The 20,351-nt window shown below is 39.6% G+C and overlaps 1 protein-coding gene across 2 annotated transcripts in view; it reads right to left on the bottom strand.

The window, feature by feature from the left end:
- Positions 1-14,657: 14,657 nt before the first annotated feature.
- Positions 14,658-20,351, bottom strand: part of KERA (keratocan) — a 48,795-nt gene continuing 43,101 nt past the window's right edge. For both annotated transcript variants that reach the window (XM_077470896.1, XM_077470895.1), the window contains exon 3: positions 14,658-17,447. In XM_077470896.1, the coding sequence (XP_077327022.1) occupies positions 17,278-17,447 (170 nt within the window). In that variant the 3' untranslated portion in view covers positions 14,658-17,277. The remainder of the gene's footprint in view (positions 17,448-20,351) is intronic.

Here is a 20,351-nt window from a genome sequence, read left to right as displayed (position 1 = left end):
CGGGGGTAATCTCCTTTCTTTCGAGTCACTTATGCATAAATTTAAATTACCTAGATCGGAATTTTTTACTTATAGACGACTAGTTTCGTTCCTGTCTCAACACAAGGGTTCGGTTATTCAAGTCCCGCGACAAGCGTGGGCGTTCTGGTCTGATGTCTCCAAAGTTAAAGGGGGTATTTCTTTATTTTATAATCTACTTCAAAACAAGAGCGGCTTTGTGAAATCCCCCCCCGTTTCACAAATGGGAAAGTGAGCTCTCTGCAAAATTCTCAGACGATCAGTGGAGGAATGCAATTAAAAGTAACAATGGTTGCATCAGATCAGTTACGCACTGGGAAGTCTCACAAAAAATCTTACTTCGGTGGTACTATACCCCTTACATTACGGCTAAATTTACCCAGGGTGGTTCTAATGCTTGCTGGAGAGGATGTGGGAGAGTCGGTACTTTGTGCCACATGCTTTGGGAGTGCCCTCTCCTCAGAGGCTTCTGGAGAGGGGTGTTCTCCTTGGTTTCTAAAGTAACTGGAATACTGTGTATAGTATCTCCAGAGTTGGCTTTGCTAAACTTAAACATTGATCAGTTCCCGCCTTCCTTGCGAATGTTGGTAACCCAGATTCTATCTTCAGCCAGACTATTAATAGCGAAATATTGGAAAAACCCCTGCCCCCCCGGCAAGGGAGAACTACTCAGGAAAATTGATGAAACCTATAAACATGAGCAGCTGCTGGCCAATATGGAGGGAAAATTCTCTAGTTTTAGTTTCCTATGGTCCCCATGGACTAACCTTAGGAATATTGCATAATTAGATGTTTCTTTTTCTGTTGTTTTCAAATACGGTGCTAAAATTGCACCGTCTTTCATCTGTTTTGTTTCTGTGTATTTTGAAAATGCTATGGTTCTTATATCACAAAAAGGGGCTTGTCACCTTCTGGTGCCCAGGGGGTCACAGTGTACATTTCTGATGGTATGATGCGAATTGTAAATCGACACATGTATGTTTGAGATTGTAACCATTTGTTTACCTTCTCTGTACACCTTGCAAGCCTTTCAATAAAAAATATAAAAAATAAAAAAAAAGTAGAAAAAAATTGCCTCAGTTCTGTATACTTTGTAAAACTTCAATAAAATGGCCTTGGAATAACAGCGCTCAACTCTTTGAGGACCCTTTTTGTTTCGGGCCCTTTTTTACATTTTTTTTGTCTAAGCATTTTTATACCTTATACATTTTGAGTCAATGTGGTTCTTTTGGGGCTATAATATCCTTATTATGGACTCGATCTCCTACATTTTCATTTGTTTACACATTAAAAAATGTGGCTTCTCTTTGTACTATGTACCCCTTACTCATTAATGTAGGGGGCGGTATCTGGGTGCCCTCCATTTTACAGGGGTTGTGGGAAAAAAGGCCCTTGTCCCCTATCAATATGATGACAAGGTGCTTTTCTAAATGGGTCCTCTCTGGCAAGGCACCCCCCCATGAGGTCATGTGGCCTGGTGTGGGTCAATGGGGGGGTGCACACTTGCCCCCTATTTCCCTGGCTAGCCTGGCTGCATGTTCAAATTAAGGGTCTGATATGTATTTTAGGGAACCTCATTTTTTTGCATGAGGATCACCTTTAAATCTATACCAGATCTTTTGCGGTACTGCCCTAAAATGTATACCAGACTTAAAGGATATGGTATGCATTTTGGGGAAACTGTATTTTGGGGACCTTTGGATGGGTCTGTGTGTCTTTTTAAAATAAATACAAGCCAGAAGGGCTATAAAGATCATTGCCCCTGGCCAAATGGAATGTTTTCAAACTTTTCTTTACACTAGTACATGTTCCCCAGGGCAGTACCCATCCTCCCCCGTGCTGTTTTTTTGACAAACCTTTGCTGAAGTTTGCCAAACCTTGTTTGCACCAAACACAGGTCAGATTGGCGTATAGTTTGCTCTATTAAAACAAAGTGTTTTTATCTTTCAAGTATGCACTCGATGGTTACAACTTATATTAAATTAAATCATGTTGTGGTCACTGCTATCCAGATGTTCTTTTATAGGAAACCATAAATGTTCCCTTGTAAATTACAAATTTCTGCCCTTGTACTGTTCCAGGAGTGCCATTGCTCCAGTCCATATCAGGGTAGTTAAAATCTGCCATTCTTACCACTGGCCTTTGGAGCTTTTTCTACCTTCTCATTAACACGGGGGGGGGGGGGGGGGGATCAGTTCACACATAGACATAGACACTGGCATTTTTTTGTTTTGCAAAGTATCTTCAAAAGAGAGCATAGTCAGGAATATTAATAGCCCACTTACGTGAACAATGAAGCCAAGATTCAGCAATACCAATTAAATCATATTTCTTCTCATGTACAGGTAATCCAAGATGGGCCAGGAGCACCATGGAGTATCATTGATGTATTTGTAAACCACAGAGTTAGTTATTAATAATTACAGTATTTTATAGTTTCAAAAGACTGGGTGTTATCCATTATTACTATATTGCTCCACTTATCAGAGGGCTTTATAGTAATAACACGAGTTTGTAAATTTTTTTGAGCTTAATGTTGAGTTACATTATGAATACTGAATTGTTTTCAAAGCTGATAGAAATACCTGAGACTTAGTTTTATATGCAGAGTATGATGTGTACCAAGTAGGGGGTATCTCAGTAAAGAATTGCAATTAAAAAAACAAAAAAACTACTGGGTAAAAGTATTATTGTATTGTTTTATTCCCATGAGCAGAAAATTACAATTTAAAGGGTGTTTTGTACATATTAAGCATGCATACCCACTTAACGACCACCCTCTAGCAGATTTACTGCTACAGGGTGGCCGTTCTGTGCATATATATATATATATATATATATATATATATATATATATATATATCTACACTCCGCCTAGGAGACACATGCATCAGATGTGCCGCATGTCTGCCGGCACCTGACTATTGGCTTCTGCTGGGACCAATCACAGCTGAAGTGGCACGTTTGTTGCATTCTTTCTCTGCAAAGCAGGGAATAAAATCCATCACATCCCTTGGTAAAAGCACCTCACAGAATACACAAAAACACTGCCTAGGCACACATTTAGCCCATTGATTGTCCTAGATGTTTAACCCCTTCCCAGCCAGTGTCATTAGTACAGTGACAGTGTATATTTTTTAGCACTGATCAATGCATTAGTGTCACTGGTTCCCACAAAGTGTCAAATTTGTCAACGTTTGCGCAAACCAATCAATATACATTTATTGGGACATGTGTTTACCAAAAATATGTAGTAGAATACATATTGGCCTAAATTTATGGAGAAATTTGATCTTTTTTATTGGATTGGATATGTTTTATAGTAAGAAAGTAATATATAATTTTTTTTTGTTTACAGCACAAAAAATAAAAAACACAGTGGTGATCAAATACCACCAAAAGAAAACTCTATTTGTGGGGAAAAAAACAATATAAATTTTATTTGGGTTCAGTGTTGCATGACTGCGCAACTGTCAGTTAAAGTAACAGTGCCGTACCGCAAAAAATGGCCTAGTCATGATGGGGGGTACATTTTACGGAGGTCAATTGGATATATTGCACATTTTTCTTGTGGTGCAATGGTTACAACAAAGTACCGGCTAATAACACGCACCTTTACCCCCTGAAAATCAAGTGCAAATCATGTGTGTGTGTTATATACCGATATTTTCATAGGACTGCCTCGTGGGGTGGGGGGGGGGGGGGGGGGGCGGCGAGTGCCACCCGATTACACAGAGCAGGGATCTCCTGTTTATTCTGTGGCTGCTGTAATACTGTGCCTGCCTCCTGGATTGGCTCCTATGATAGACGTCACATGTTCCAGCATTGGACCGGTGTTCTGTCTATTATAGGAGCTGGACCAGGAGGGGGGACTTCATATTGCAGAGGCTGCCGAGTAAACGGGAGATCCACATGTTGTGTAATCTAATCTCCTTACATTGGTGAGGCTGCAGATGGGCACTGACCAAGCTGCAGCAGTGAGTCTGCAGATGGGCACTGATCAGCAGGGCTGGTGCAAGGATTTTTGACACCCTAGACGAAACCTAATTTTTCTGCCCCATTGGCTCCACCCCCTTTGCCCTGCCCATGTGACAGAAGGGCACGCTATACAGGAAGCATCAGCTGGCTCCAGTGCTGTGCTGCACCTCTAATTACACTACCACTCAGACTGAGTTAGTTACATGCTGCAGCCTGCAGAGCATGCCAATGCGGAGGGAAACCAGCTGCTGGACACCCCTAGGTAGCAGTGCGCCCTAGGCGGCTGCCTAGTTTGCCTAGTGGTAGCACCGGCCCTGCTGATCAGGCTGCATTGATGGGCAATAGCGAGGCTGCAGATGGGCACTGATCAGGCTGCATTGATGGGCACTGATCAGGTTGTGTTGATGGGCAATGGTGAGGCTTCAGATGGGCACTAATAAGGCTGCATTGATGAGCAATGGCGAGGCTGTAGATGGGCACTGATCAGGCATGCCTTCATGGGCAATGGTGAGGCTGCAGATGGGCACTGATCAGGCTGTGTTGATGGGCAATGGTGAGGCTGCAGATGGACATTGATCAGGCTGCAATGATGAGCACTGCTCAGGCTGCATTGAAGGACAATGGCAAGGCTTCAGATGGGCACTGATAAGGCTGCATTGATGGGCACCGATCAAGCTGCATTGAAGGGCAATGTTGAGGCTTCAGATGGGCACTGATAAGGCTGCATTGATGACCAATGGCGAGGCTGCAGATGGGCACTAATCAGGCATGCCTTGATGGGCAATGGTGAGGCTGCAGATGGGCACTGATCAGGCTGTGTTGATGGACAATGGTGAGGCTGCAGATGGACACTGATCAGGCTGTAATGATGGGCACTGATCAGGCTGCATTGTAGGGCAATGACGAGACTTGAGATGGGCACTCATAATACTGCTTTGATGGGCACCAATCAAGCTGCACTGAAGGGCAATGGTGAGGCTGCAGATGGGCACTGATCAGGCTGTGTTGATGGGCAATGGTGAGGCTGCAGATGGGCAATGATCAGGCTGTGTTGATGGGCAATGGTGAATCTGCAGATGGGCACTGATCAGGCTGCATTGATGGTCAATGGTGAGGCTGTAGATGAGCACTGATCAGGCTGCAATGATGGGCACTGATCAGGCTGTATTGAAGGGCAATGGCAAGACTTCAGATGGGCACTGATAAGGCTGTATTGATGGGCACTGATCAAGTTACATTGAAGGGCAATAGTGAGGCTTCAGTAGACATGTGCACACTGAAATATTTCGTTTCGGAATTTCGTTTTCATCCAAAAAATAAATAATTTAGTTACTCCCGAAATTTGTTTTTATTTATTTTGTTTCGTTAAAAAATGCATTAGTCCTAAAATCCGAAATAATTAAGGTTCAATCTGTAATTGAAGGCTTATGGTGTCTGTCGAATGTTCTAAGAAGATTCGACGGAGCAGCTAAACTGTACAATGCTGCAAACGTACATTTACGGTCGAATGTTCCGCCTACAAGCTATAGTAGAATTCTAATGTTGTATGACACTAGTAATAATTATATTTATTAATTATGATTACTAGTCAACCAACATTAGAATTCTTCTATAGCCTATAGATGGAGAATTTGACCATAAATGTCCACTCACGGCGACTGCTTTGTCGAATCTTCATGTGGAATTTTTCCTCTCTATGCCGAATAATCTTGGACTAATAGAGTTAAGTTAGGCACATTCAACCTTTTTTGCTATTTTCTCTATAATGTTGAATCTTTTCTCTCTATGTCGAATCTTTTCTCTCTATGTAGAATAATCCTGGACTAATAGAGCTAAGGTTAGGCACATTTGACCACAGGTTCGATGGACAGAGATTGCTATTGCCAGCATCATGTCGAATCTCCTATTTATATCGAAATTTGTCACAACAAAAACGAAAATAAAGCATTCGTTTATGTTGGATCTTTCAGTTTTCGAATTCTGCATGTTCAATATGGTTTGTTAAAACGATAAAGAAAATACCCGAAATTCAGACGAAAATGCATTTGGACTAAAACAAAAGCACATGTCTAGGCTTCAGATGGGCACTGACCTTTATTTTTCCTCTAAGTTCTTTATTTAAAATTTAAGTTTTTTCCTGAAACGCCCCTCTTAAATTTAAGGTGCGTGTTATACACCGATAAATACGCTAATTGTTGATTTTCTCACAGATTTAGAAAACCAAGTGGCTGCAGACTGGTCACCTTAAAATTAAAAAAAAAAGATTGTCTAGCATTTATGTATGATCTGTCAATATTGTAATGCAAACCATGCTTTAGATACTTCTTGTTGGCAACTGTGAGTTTGGTGAATTAAATCTCATTGTGTTTATGCAGATACATCTTTTACATATGACATAAGGGGATTTATTTTTAAGTACAATTTTTATTTATTTATGATCTTTTAAATCAAAGCATAGATTGGTGTCTCTGTCTCACACAAAACATGTTTGCTTGCTGCTCCTTGAAATGACTGTTCTAATAGAACCAAATGGGAGAATACTGCTAGTAGCAGGTGAGTATACTGTACTATATGACCTGTTAGGGAGCAGCCTAAGGCAGCGGGGGACAATGTCTTTTTTGATCTTCAGACCATATTTTTTTAATTTTCTTAAATGATACATCCCCCTAGGTTTGTAATTTGTTCTTTTTATCAATTGAGTTACCTAACTTATTTTTTCTTTCTATCTTTCTCTTCTTTTTAAAATATATATAGCTTACTTTATGTAGCTTTCATTTTCTATTTTTAACCCTGTAGACCTACTAATTTCATCATCCATCCATACATCATATAATTAAGGCTAGTGTAAACCCATATACATACGCAGGTACAATATGTGCAAGGATGCTCACGTGGAGTGTGTCAAGATAGGTTTATGGGTATCCGCTTTATTAACCACTTCAATACAGGGCACTTATACACCTTCCTGCCCAGACCAATTTTTTCAGCGCTGTCGCATTTTGAATGACAATACATACAACACTGTACCCAAATTACATTTTTATTATTTGTTCCCACAAATAGAGCTTTCTTTTGGTGGTGTTTGATCACCTCTGGGATTTTTCTTTTCTGCTAAACAAATAAAAAAAAAGACAGAAAATTTTGAAAAAAAAACGTTTTTTTGTTTCTGTTCCAAAACTTTGTAAATAAGTATGTTTTCTCCTTCAATGATGGGGCTGCACTGATGGGCACTGATAAGGCGGCACTGATGGGCACCGATGAGGTGGTACTGATGATGGACACTAATATGCAGCACTGATGGAGCACTGATAGGTGGCACTGATGGGCACTGATAGGTTGCACTGATATGCAGCACTGATGGTACAAATAGGTGGCACTGATGGGCACTGAAAGGCAGCAAGGATGGGCACTGATGGGCAGCATGGGTGGGCATTGATAGGTGGCACGAATGGGCACTGATAGGTGGCACGGATGGGCATGGATAGAGACACTGATGTACACTTATTGATGGTATGGATGGATGCTAATCAGTGCCAAACAATAATGCCTGCCAATCAGTGATGCCCATTGTGGGCACTGATTTGCATCCATTGTGGGCACTGATTGGCATCCTTGGTGGTCCGGGGTGGCATACCTGGTGGTGACATCCCTGGTGGTCCTAGTGGCATTCCTGGTGGTCCAGTGTGGGCATCCAAGGGGGGGCTGCACTGTTGATCAATCAGCACAGACCCCCCCCCCCCCTGCAGAGGAGCAGCCCATCGGCTCTCCTCTACTCGCGTCTGACAGATGCGAATGAGGAAAAGCCGATCATTGGCTCTTCCTGTTTACATCGTTATTAGCCGTGATTGGACATGGCTGACCATGTGGTAATGAGTCTCCGTCAGAGACTCTTTACCTATATCAGAGTTGCGGTGTGTCAAACTGACACACCTCAACAATGATCACCTCAATGTGCGCCGTCGAGGGCACGCAGCGGCTTGATATGCTGCTGGCTGTCATATGACGCCCGGTCAGGATATTGAAACCACTTTGCCAACATCAAATTTCTGTATGGCGTGCGGCAAGTGGTTAAATCCCATTTTTTGTCTCATTTAAACCTTTAAAGGAAAAATGTTGGACTTTGAGACAATATGTCTAATAATATATTCTATTTGTGGCCATACAGGATAAATATAAGCAAACAATAGGTTATAGAGATGGTTACTAAAAAGAAATACTGACTTTTTTTAATTGTTGGAAACTATTGCTTCAGAATTGTTGTATCAGGTTAAAACATATCCGCATTAAATAGGCAATGGTAGCCATTCTCTATAAAAAAGAGAACAATTCATTCAGTGATTTAATTTTGTAAAAGTATTGGGATGCATGCCTTTACAAACATGAACTTTAAAGGCATCCCATTCTTAGTCTGTAGGGTTCAATATTGAGTTGGCCCATGATTTGCAGCTATAACAGCTTCAACTCTTCTGGGAAGGCTATATACAATATTTAGGAGTGTGTCTATGGGAATATTTGACCATTCTTCCAAAAGCGCATTTGTGAGGTCAGGCACTGATGTTGGATGAAAAGGCCTGGCTCGCAGTCTCTGCTCTAAATCATCCCAAAGGTGTTCTATCAGGCTGAGGTATGGACTCTGTGCAGGTCAGTGAAGTTCATCCACCCCAAATTCGCTCATGGAAGTTTATGTGCATGTAAAGGCAGGTGTCCCATTACTTTTGACAATATAGGGTACCATAGTTTTCGGCATGTTTCAGCAGTATTGAATTCATGCAGGGACTGGAAGATTTCTCATCCTCTCTTAGTTCCAATGAGTTACCTTTCCCATAAATGCATAAGATCCAGTTCTTCTAGCGTTAGAAGGATGGTACCACGCTCAAGGGTTTTGTATGCCAAACAAGACGTTAGATCACTGCACCTGATTTTCTCCTTTTTGGGGAAGATGGACGCAGTTAATTTTCTCCGCTGGGTCTTAAGCCTAGTACACATGATGAGATTATTGGACGAATGATCAACCTTTTTTTTTTTTTGCATGCAAGTCTCCATATTGAAAATGAAGAGATTACTAAAGAACGAAAATTCTCATACGTCAGAATAAAAATTTGGAAGTGATGTAATGTATTGTAGTGTATTCGTATTGTATTTTGGGATGAAAACTGTACTGTTTAAATGAAAATCATACAATTTGGTATCATACGAGAAAAGTTTTTGTGTTTTTGTCCCTTATGCCCAATACACAGGATCGGACATTCCGACCACAAAATCGGATTTTTGACTAAACTTGTCTTGCATACACACGGTCGCACAATGTTATCGGAAAATCTGATCATTCGGAACGAGGTGATGTAATACAAGTACGACGGGACTACGTAGAGGCCAGTAGCCAATAGATTTTATCTCCAAATTTTTTATGAGCATGAGTGGCACTTTGTGTGTTGGAATTCTCTAAACACCATCAGAAAAAGTCTGATCGGATTTTGTTTTTTCAGAAAATTTTCAATTTTTTCCGTTTGAAATTCCAACAGAAAAAGTCCAATAGAGCTCACATGATCAGATTTTCTGACAACATAATCCAATCTGACTTTTTCCGTCGGAATTTCCGACTGTGTGTATGGGGCAAAATGATGATTTCAGATGAAAGCTGTGTACTAATGATCATATTATTGTATGATCGCTTCAAAAGCAGTAATTTATTTTCTGATCATGTATAACGGGGCTTTGTTTACCGTCTGAGAGCCTGGCAAGAGAATTCCCTCCAGTCTGAAAAGGCCATTATCTGCAGTTATCCTGGTTGCTTTAATCACTGGCCTCTGCTTTTAGTTTGTATTGTTATGGAGCATACACTACAGGATTTAGGTGAAAGAGAAGGAAACACCTGGCAACTGCTTTATTTTGAAATAGAAAAATGTTAGCATGTAGCATCGTGCTGGGGATGGGGTGATAAACCTATTTATAGAGCTGCCACTCAACACTTTGCAAAGATTGTAGCTTTAAATCCTAGATTTTGCTGACAGCTATGGTCTCCACTACAATCAGGAACCAATCGGAGTGGTTCCTAGTCATGTGATCGCTTTATCAGATATGACATGATTATATGCAGGCTGGAGGTCTAACCAACAAAATAAGCCTGCAAATGGTGTGGCAGTGTTGATCTGTTTAATACTATAATTGCCCAAAGCAATTACAGTATTAGCAAAAAAAAAGTTTAATTAAACAAAAAAAAATTTTTTTTTTTACACACCTGTTATCCTATAATAAAAAACACAACACGATTTTTATTTAAACAGTGTACCAAATAAAAGCTTTAAATGCTTAAACACACACACACATTTATTTTGATATATTGTACAAGACTTCAGGGATGGGTCCTGGACAGATGGGGTAGTAGGAGTCTCAGAGTTAAACAAATATCTGAGGAAATTGTTTGTACTATTGAGCATTGCTAAGAGATCTGTCCCTGCTAGAGAGATAGAAAGAGGTGTAATAGACCTCCTGCAGGTAAAAACCCTGAGTCGACAAGACATTATTTTCTTTTATTTGTGCTGAAGACAAGCTTACTTTGCTACATTATTTTAGTATGCAAATTATGATTTATTGTTAACCAATGCATGTAGGTATGCCAACTTTGGCCTGGACACCAAGGCATCTATTACCTGTCACCACAAAAGGGTGAAAGCCAAAATTGCACTCCACAAAAACTAAAGCCAGCCATACATGAATCAAAATTCTGACAGTTCTGGCTGGTTGTACACAAGTTGATCAATCAACCTGCCTGTTTTTTTCCCAAACGATCAGTGTCGCCGGCAACACAGATCGTTGTATTCTGACGGTAGGCAAGGCTTCCTGCTGTCAGAATGTAATAGAACAGGGCAAGGGATTTCCCCAAACCACATCAAATGTGTAGATGGGGGTGGCGAGGCATTTCTATTATTCAACCTGCTGCCTAATGTATAGGCTGTCTTAGTCTTTATTTGTAGCTCCCAGTCCACTCACCCTGAATCTTTAGGGCCAACAAAACAAAAAGAGGAAAAAATATTTACCTTAGACCTCTGCTTCTGGTTCCTTTACTTTGGTGAGGATGATGTCACTGAACCTGGTTGAGGGGTCCCGGGAAAGCTGAGCATTCAAAATCTTGCAAGAATGCTACAATATAGGACCTTACTGCTGTGAAATACAAGGTTAGTTTGAGAATTGTTCCTTCGATTTCTAATAGTTGCAATGTTTTACTGTGCTGGAAATGCAGTAAATTGTGTTCTGGGAAATGGCTATTGTGCAATGTTTTTTTTACAATTTTGGAGTTCCAGATTTTTAGATGTCAATAGTTTACTATAATATTATTAGATATGAGACAGTCGCTGTGCGGGCTATGTTTTCTTCTTTAAAATCCAATTATACCTACAACTTTTTCTATTCTTGACTGCATGGGGAGATGTGTCTTTCCTTCTTGCAAAGCGTGAGTAAAAATCTCCCCAATCTGGCACACAAAGCAATAAAACCTGACATACATTCTAATCCTTCCCTACATTCAAAAAAAAAATAGGTAGACATCTAATTTTATATTATTATTCTTGTAACTGGGAGAAGTGTAAATGGTGTTAAAAGTTGTGCTCTAGCCAAACCATCACAGGGGCTGAGATGAAGTGACATAATTCATTTGTAATCTTGAAAAAAAAACTAGCTCTTTTTGTATCAAGACTCTTATACCTAGTTTTCTTTTAGCCATGGTTTAAATAAGTCTGGTTTTTATAGAAGGTGTGGATCACAGAAGTGTTTTTGCCAGAATTGCCAGCTCTCAAGCACAGCAGTGGCTCAGTACTAAGCCCACAAGCTCACTAGCTCAGCTATCTGATTCCAGATCTTGCTACAAAGAGATCCATAGGACCATAGTTTACACACAGTACTTTCAAGTTGTATTTACATAGAAAGTCCCAGCGATGTCATCTTTGAGATTTTGAGGTCTTTCTGGGAATTCCATCATCCATATTGGATCAGAGAAAAGTTAACCCAACGCCAACTTACCCTCCCTACAGTATTAGATCATTGTACCCATCTATGTCTGCAGATTTTTTTTTTTTCTGCAATGGTGCAGTTGGGCGGGGATGTTGGCTGGATCAGGTCTCCCTTTACATGATCCAATCCACACTTGAAAAAAAAAAAGTATTTTTTTACTAAATAGATTAAAAACCCGTAAAGGCTAAGTTTACCTTTGTTCACCTTTTTTTTTTTCACTATCCTTATGGCTGTTTCAAAACACGGCTCGATTACTTCTGCCTTACTTCCTGGACAGACTTTAGGTCATGACACAGGAATAAGTTGATCAGCTGAGGGTAGATGATGCATGGTGTGTGCTAATGAGATCAGCTGGTCAACTCCTTCTCGTGTCATGACCTAAAGTCTGTCCAGGAAGTAAGGCAGAAGTAACTGAGCAGCATTTTGAAACAGCCATAAAGCGGTAGGCGTGCGTAGAATAAATGGAAAGCTGTTTTATTTTTTTAAAATAAGTACATTAATTGTATGTTGGTACATAGAGGAGCTGGAATTTAGAAGAAAAAAAAAAGCTGAACTTAACCTTTAACATTAGGCCCATCGAGCACACTAAATGCTCATGCAGGAATTACACGTGTGTTATTTTATGAGTATCAAATGCTCGTGCAGGAATGATGCATTTCATGTAAAGTTTTTGCAAATGCTGACCTCAGCACTATAAAACCAACTTTTGACTGTTCCAAACTGACTCATTCTTTCTAAGGCCGCGTACACACGTGGGGACTGTTCGCCCAACTTTGTCCGCTGAACAGTGTTTCGGCGGACAGTCCGCTCGTGTGTGGGCTTCAGCGGACAGTTTCAGCGGACAGTCTGACGAACAAAGTTTTTCGGAAATTCCGTAAAACTATCCGCTGAAACTTGGTTTGAGCGGACAGTCCGCCCGTGTGTAGGCTTGTTCGTCAAACTAAGTTCCGCGCATGCTCAGAAAGGATTTACACGGCGAAGGTTGCATTGCAGTGTATAGGACGTCGTATTTCTAGTCCCGTCGTACGTGCCGTTCACGTCATCGCGCAAGTTTCAGCGGACTGTTCGTTCGTCGTGTGTGGCCAAGTCCGTCCATGCAAATTTTGAGCGGACTGTCCGCTCAAACTGTTTGACGAACAAAGTTGGGCGAACAGTCCCCGCGTGTGTACGCGGCCTAAGGCTCTGTTCACACCTAGGCGTTGCTATTTTAAAGGTGATTTCTGGCATTTTTTCCAGCGTTTTTTATGGTGTTTTTGCAGAGGTTTTGCAGCATTTTTTACAGGCATTTTCAAGGTTAAAAGGCCACCAATGTAAAAGCACAAAAACACCTGTAATCTGCCAAAAAAGAAGCTCCTGTACTTTTTTAAGCGACAGGCGTTTTGCTTCAGGTGGCAGAACACTCAGATGTTAACAGGAGCCATTGAAATTAATATGATTTGTCTTGTTGGGCATTTTTAGAGTTTAGGCTTACAGCAGAAAAACGCTCAAAAATGCCTAGGTGTGAATGGAGCCTTACTGCTACAGTGACAGTATATGCTAGCTAATCCTTTTCATCTGTATGTGCTACAATGTAATGACAAAATTGAAAATCTTCTCCTAAGTTGCAAGCTAAGTTTTGAATACCACAATGCATTATCCTGCTAGTCAGGAGCCACAATTTATAAAATTTTGGGGAAAATATCTGGAGTAGTGCAAGTAAGTAAACTCTGCATCATTTTTTTTGCATTTTGTCTAATTAAAATTAATAAAACAAAAATATAGACAACCAAATCTGATACAAAATTTGAGCTCTATCTGACCCCTTTAAAAAGACATATAATATGGTGGGATACCGGTCAAATATTATTTGGAGCAAAATGAGTTGAGAGCCTTTAGGGAAACTTGTTTTGAGAAAGCCATTCTTCTTTGATGCCATTAACATTCTACAAATATTCCAATCAGATTCATCTATTGATTCTTCCAGAGAAGCATGAGCTGAATGTTTTGTGATGGTGTCAAGAACGTTTCTTTGAAGCACAAATTGACCATAACGTTTCTTTTTGTAACATAATTGTTGTGTCTCAAGTAAATTTTTTCAGCTTCCCTTCCCCCTTTTCGTATATTTTTAAAGTGGCAGCAAACTGGGATAATACAAAATCTGCTGAAAGGCAGGGTTTATATAACAGAAGGCACCCTGGAGGTCTGTTCTGTCATAAATCTTCCTACTGCCTGTCAACGAGTAATGTGATCTGAGCCGCACATGCCGCACCAGTGTCACTGCCGTGCGAATGCAATCAATTCAAGCCGTCAAGATTCCAAACCCAGAAGGAAGACCGGGTGAAGATGGAAGCGCTGAGAAGCCATGACAGCGCATCACTGGAGGGCTCCATTTTGTAGGTACATCTGTCATTATGTACTAGTATGCAGTGCATACTAATAGATTATGAATTAAACCAGCAAGGGGCCCATTTTTGTTGTTAACAACCAGGACTTTACTACTGCTTTAACCTAAATGTGTCCATTGGGTTTTACTCACTTCCCCTTCAGATATCATTGGTTGCCAAAGGTGATCTGCATAACATTTTTAGTACAGAACTAAATAGTCACTGAAATCATGCTAACTTGATTATAACTGCCAGTCATCCATATTGTAGCACAGTGCAGAAAACTACAAGTTTAGAGTAAATATACTGTATTCAGGGACAGGCTTTCATACAGTATGGTCCATTCACAAATTATTAAAAAAATGCAAATACTTAAGCATATAAGGCTTTTAAACATATAAAATGATAAGATATAATATTCCAAAATGATGTGAATTAGCCCATACGAGTCTGCTTCTCTTTTTCTTTTAAGGTGCTTAGGTAAACTGATCCTTGAAGGTACTTTGATAACAAAACTATCCCTCACTGCCTTCTATGTGCCTCCACCCCCCAAATTATAAAGGATCAGGCAATGCCAGTAAGAAACATTAACAGATAATCTAACTAGTTATAAAACAGGCTAAAGGAGAACTTTTTTTTGGTGTTGTATATGACCCTAATTCTTTATCTCCTATGGCCTGTGTAGCACCTATTAAACCCTGTGCCGAAGAGGCAACCCTCATATTAGGTTTTCTAGCATGATCCATTTCAAAAGTAAAAAAATTCAAATACAACAAAGTACAACCACTGAAAAGGGTTTCTGAGCTGTGCCTACATCTGGTTGTGCCCTTCCCCACTCTTTGTTTCTTTGGTACAGTGGACCCTATTAGCAATGATCTTCCATTAGGTACATGCACTTGGCAGTTAAATCGTAAAAAGATCCTTTAAAAGGCACAACCGATATAGGCAGAGCTCGGCTGGGCACTTAAAAAGTCTTCTACACCTGTCCTTCAGGTGCTTCTAAAGTCAAAATGGTTTTTACCTTAATGCTTTCTCTGCATTAAGGTAAAAAACTGTTTTATAGCTTTCTGCTTTCCCTCTTCCCTGTGTAAAGGGGGAGAGAGGGGAGTGGAGACTCAGCGCTGTGCACAGCCGCATCTCTTCTCCCCTCTCTTGCTCTTTACACAGGGACTAGGGCAGTAGCAGGAACCATTAGTTCCTTCTGTTAATCAAAAGCAGTGAGAAGGAAGCAGGGTGGGGCTAAGCCTCTTCTGTTTGCCTATGGAGCTCAGCTCCATAGACACGAACAGCTTGGGAAGAAGCATGCACTGTGTGCCCTCATAGTAAACAGATTGGGGGCACACAAAGAAGGGGAGAAGCCAAGATCACCAGCTAGGGACCCCAGAAGAGGATGTTCAGGGCCTCTCTGTGCAATACCATTGCACAGAGCAGGTGAATATAACATGTTTATTATTTTAATAAAAAAAAAAGATCTTTAGTAACACTTTTACAGTAGTTATACTGAGGGTGGTTTTTCTGTTGTTGCTCTTATGGGGACCATTTTGATAATCCCTCCAACTCACTAGCATTAGTAAGCAGATTTTTTGCTAATTGGATATTTCACATCTCTAATTTATTACCAAATGATCATAAAGTGTTATGGTAAAAATGAGAATATTGGATTCATTTTTTTCTAGATTTAAATTTTTTTAAGTTTCATGCTTCACTTGTGGCCATCTATACCAAAATTATCCAGAATGAAACAGAATGAGCATAGACACATTAACTTTGTTAAACTATTATTTTAACTATTGTGGTGCATTGTACTCATGTAGGCCATTTTGTGTAGTCAATGTAGTGTAAGTAGAGTTAGGATTAAAGAAGAAAGTTTCATTTTAGATACAAATAAAAAGGTTTCCCCTAAAGAAATTCACTTTTTTTTTAATCTAGCTTAAATATAAAAATATCAATAAATGACTTGTGGGGTTGGATGGACAGCTAGTTAACAAGTCTCACTTTAAAAGGAAAGGGCTGTATAGTAAATGTGCTAATTTTTCCTCCGGTTTTGGAATTTTAAAACAACCTACCCTACTCATCGGGTGTAGATTTAGCCATAGACAACATAAGCTTTTCTCTAAGATGTGAGAGCTGCCATGGAAGTACACAGCCACCCGCACTTCATATTGCTGACTCTGAAACTAAAGATTTCAGAAGGCTGCCCTGCCTGCAATCCAAGTGGATCCTCATTGCTGTTGTTCCTGCACAGTTTGTTCATTTTTTTTGTTGGAATAGTATACTGTACACTTACAGTTTACCCACCCTGGATCTATACACCTAGGACTGAAATGCTAGCAGGCTGGTATGACAGTATTGCCTATGCCTATTTTTGCCAGTTCTAGGTATACTAAGACAGAGTGGGAAAACGTTTTCATTTGCCCTCTGTTCCTATCTCATTGTATTATAATAATGGGTTTGGCTAGTGTGATATTAAGCCTAGCCAGTGGAATGAGATGGCGGTGGAGGTGGCACAAGGCAATTAGCATAGGTTGCCTGAAAGGATAAATCCAGGCCTGCCTCCTGTTATAATGTCACTGCATTGGAGAAACATTATATTTGCAGGTGCTATGGGTATAATTTAGTAAAATTGCTGGATGATTTACCCCCCACCCCAACCAACCCAACAAATTTAAATGATGTTAGAGGAGCTTTAGCACTTCTATAATTAAATGAATCATCTTGCAAAATAGCGAGACTCTTGTGTGTTCTGCATGGAGTCCCAATTTGATGTTATCTTAAAAAAGAAAAACAAAACAAAACATACAAGACATCCTATTTTTAAAAGTCACATATAATAACCTAAGGAAAAAGTCACTTTAAGGTTTAAGTTGACCTAACTTTTTGAACACATCTAGCTTAATATAGCTTCCAACACTTAAATCACTACAGTTTGCAAAAGTCTGAAACAAATAATAAGGTCAAGTGGGATTGGTGGTTTAATTTCATTTCCATCCAGTCGCAAATAACGAAGACGAGGTCCGTGAGGATAGTGAGGGTCAAATTCTTCTCGTACTTCATTGGGACAGCTAATAGTTCCATTAATGTCTGTAAAATATAAATGTGCACATATAAGTTGATACAAATGATTTGATATTTCATAAGATATCCAAGAAGTTATGACATTTATGATGTGTATTGGTTAAACATGAAGCATACCTGCAGTGTACGCTTTTTGTCTTTCTGCACTTTCTGCTTTGTTCATTGTAAGGAAACAAATTAAACAATTTGAATCATTTGAAAGCATAAGAAAATGGAACAAAAGGGCACTAGAGGTTTGGATTTGCTGTTACCATGGGTCCATGTCAAAATATGTGTGTTTGTGGACTCAGCAAAACAATGCAGGTTTTGCCTGTAGTAACGCACTGGTTGGCATTTAAACTTAAAGTGATTGTAAATGATCACTTTGTAAAACAACCCATTCAGTTGAAAATAGAAATGAAAGGAAAAAAATGTATAGATATAAAAATCATTATAAATACCTTTGTTCCCTTTCCCTCTGTTCTCAGCTGCATTAGAGCTGAAGCAGGAGAAGCAGCAACACACTGAGATTCCCATTGAATAGCCTTGCAGTGGGGACTTGTCAGGACAAATCTGATAATTTGAGGAGAGTGTAGTGAGTTCCCAGCATAGCTAGAGAACTGGCCACTGTGTGATCTCCTGCTTAGTCTGGTTAGTTTTTAATAGAAAGGCAAGAGGACTAGCAGGATCACCAGGGATTTCACACAAGGGAAGCAATACAACAGGATACCTTCCCATACAAGTATATGGTACAGCAGACACATATCAGGAATATGAAGTTCTGGGGTAACAAACACTTTAAGTCAGTTGGCTTTAACAATGTGCTTTACCAGTGAGAGGGAAAGCATACAAAGCGCAGGTCTCTTAATTTATATGTAAACTGTGAATTCCCTGTGGGTAGCAAAACGCTGTGTATCTTTGAGAATTTAGGGGTGAGGGAGAAGAGGATTTTTTACTTTTTTCATCCTTTGTTACAACCAAATGCTGTTGATGTCCTGAGACTCTTTACAGCTTGTCTCTGTCCATACGCACTACAGTGGTAGCAGGCTGCATTTGTTTTTTCACAGGGCATGTTTTATAATTTTTTCTGACTTCAATTGTTTTTTTTTGCATGCCCTGATGATGTGTTTATGTTAAACATGTTGGGCAGAGCAAAGGGAGGACAATAGAGCGAGAAGGAACTGCCCTGGGAGAGAGTAGACTGGCTCTGATGTCTGCGTAGCACTAACAGATAAACAGCCTTGTTCAATGTGCAGCTCTGTGAGTGTTATATCTCATAGTGAGATCCTTAAAGTGAGAGTGCCTTTTTTTTACATGTAAGTGCATTTTACTCTGTTAAATAATACTAGTTACATGGTGAGCACTATTTTGTTCCTTTGGTGTTTTCCTTGAGTTGCTGAGTCTTTCCTGATGAAAGGTTATTTCTTTCAGGTGAGAGTATCCTCATATGAGTGGCGGTGGGACAAATATTCAAGGTTGTTTCAACCCTTGTGCAAGACACCAAAGATTTATGATTAATGTTTTTTGGACATCGTTATTTTTAAGTCTTTCATGGATTTAGAAATATGGACACAGTTTTTTGGACACAAGGCGTTTGAACGCCAATTATTCTTTATATACACATTTATTATCATTATATTTGATGATTGTTTATTAGGATGAAGATTCTTATATTTAAAAGGAAAAAAGGGGGTTTGGGCTTTGAATGAAGCGCATGCATGACAGTTGGGGACTAGATGGGCAAATGAATATATCAAAAATATGTATACACAAATGGTCTCAGAGAAACAGATTGAATTAAAATTTCATCAACAGTTTATATATATTGATACATACATATCATAAAAATAAGTACATCAATGATTGAAACATGGCACAATGTGGAAAAAGATTGTTGGTTTGGGAGCTGATTCTAGATAGATGTAAACAATATAAAGTTGGTGCATGATTAGGCAATATTTCATACGTAAATAATTCAGACACATTGTGGTAAGAAACTTGAATCCTAGTGGAATTGGTGGTTTTGGCGCACATGGACATTTGAATTGGCTTTTTTTCCCCCTACAATTCCCATAATTCTTTGCCTACAATCCCCATAATTCACTCTGCTCACTATGATCACTGATTAGTGTGCATCATTTCATACAGGTGAGCTCCTACTATAAATTACCCACACTTGCAGCCCCAAGGTATGCACAGCTGTCTCCCAGTGGTATGCCTTCATTGTCTCCACAAAAATGTAAGTACTTTTATTTGGACACCATATCTACTTTATTTGGGCAGTTGACATGGTAGTTATTATTCCTTTTGTCTCTCTCACCATTGCAGACTTTTACCTTTAGTCTTTATATGCTGATTGGCCATACTATGTGTCACCAGCATCTACTAAGCTTTATGTGGTTGGGATTATGTCCTCTATTGGCTGTCCCCATTGATGGTAATTTACTGACTGAGAATTCTTTCCTGCCACTGCTATAAGCAACTATCAATTTCTGTTTGGTAGGTACTCTGTCTATACAACCAATCTGTGCTATTATGTATATATAATATACTGAAGTTAGATGGCGGTTTTTATTGGTCTTTTTATTTATTTTTCTTTTATGTTAGTACTCATCAGAATGTGCCACTTTCTGTCCACTCTATCACAGCGTGGTTGACGGCTCCATATATTTGGATCTGTTTTGGTTGCTATGACATTTGTACTTGAGGCACAGCTCATTTGAAGGTATTTTCATTTTTTTATTTTTTTTATTTTCTCTCCATCATTTTTGATTATGCTTGCCTCCCTGCTTTCTGGATAGTTGAGTACATGCTTTTTAAACATGACATACAATGTAAAATGTATGTATATATGCTTTGTTTTTGAATTTTAACTCTGATATATCTCATTTCAGATAGTGAGATTTATTGTTCTTCTCTCTTGCTATGTCT

The sequence above is a fragment of the Lithobates pipiens genome, unplaced genomic scaffold (genome assembly GCF_037356315.1).
Source record: "Lithobates pipiens isolate NorthernLeopardFrog02 unplaced genomic scaffold, aLitPip1_a1.2 Scaffold_8, whole genome shotgun sequence".
In the NCBI taxonomy this organism is placed as follows: Eukaryota; Metazoa; Chordata; class Amphibia; order Anura; family Ranidae; genus Lithobates; species Lithobates pipiens.
The sequence above is the reverse complement of the archived record's forward strand: the minus strand, read 5'-3'. Positions and strand labels throughout refer to the sequence as shown.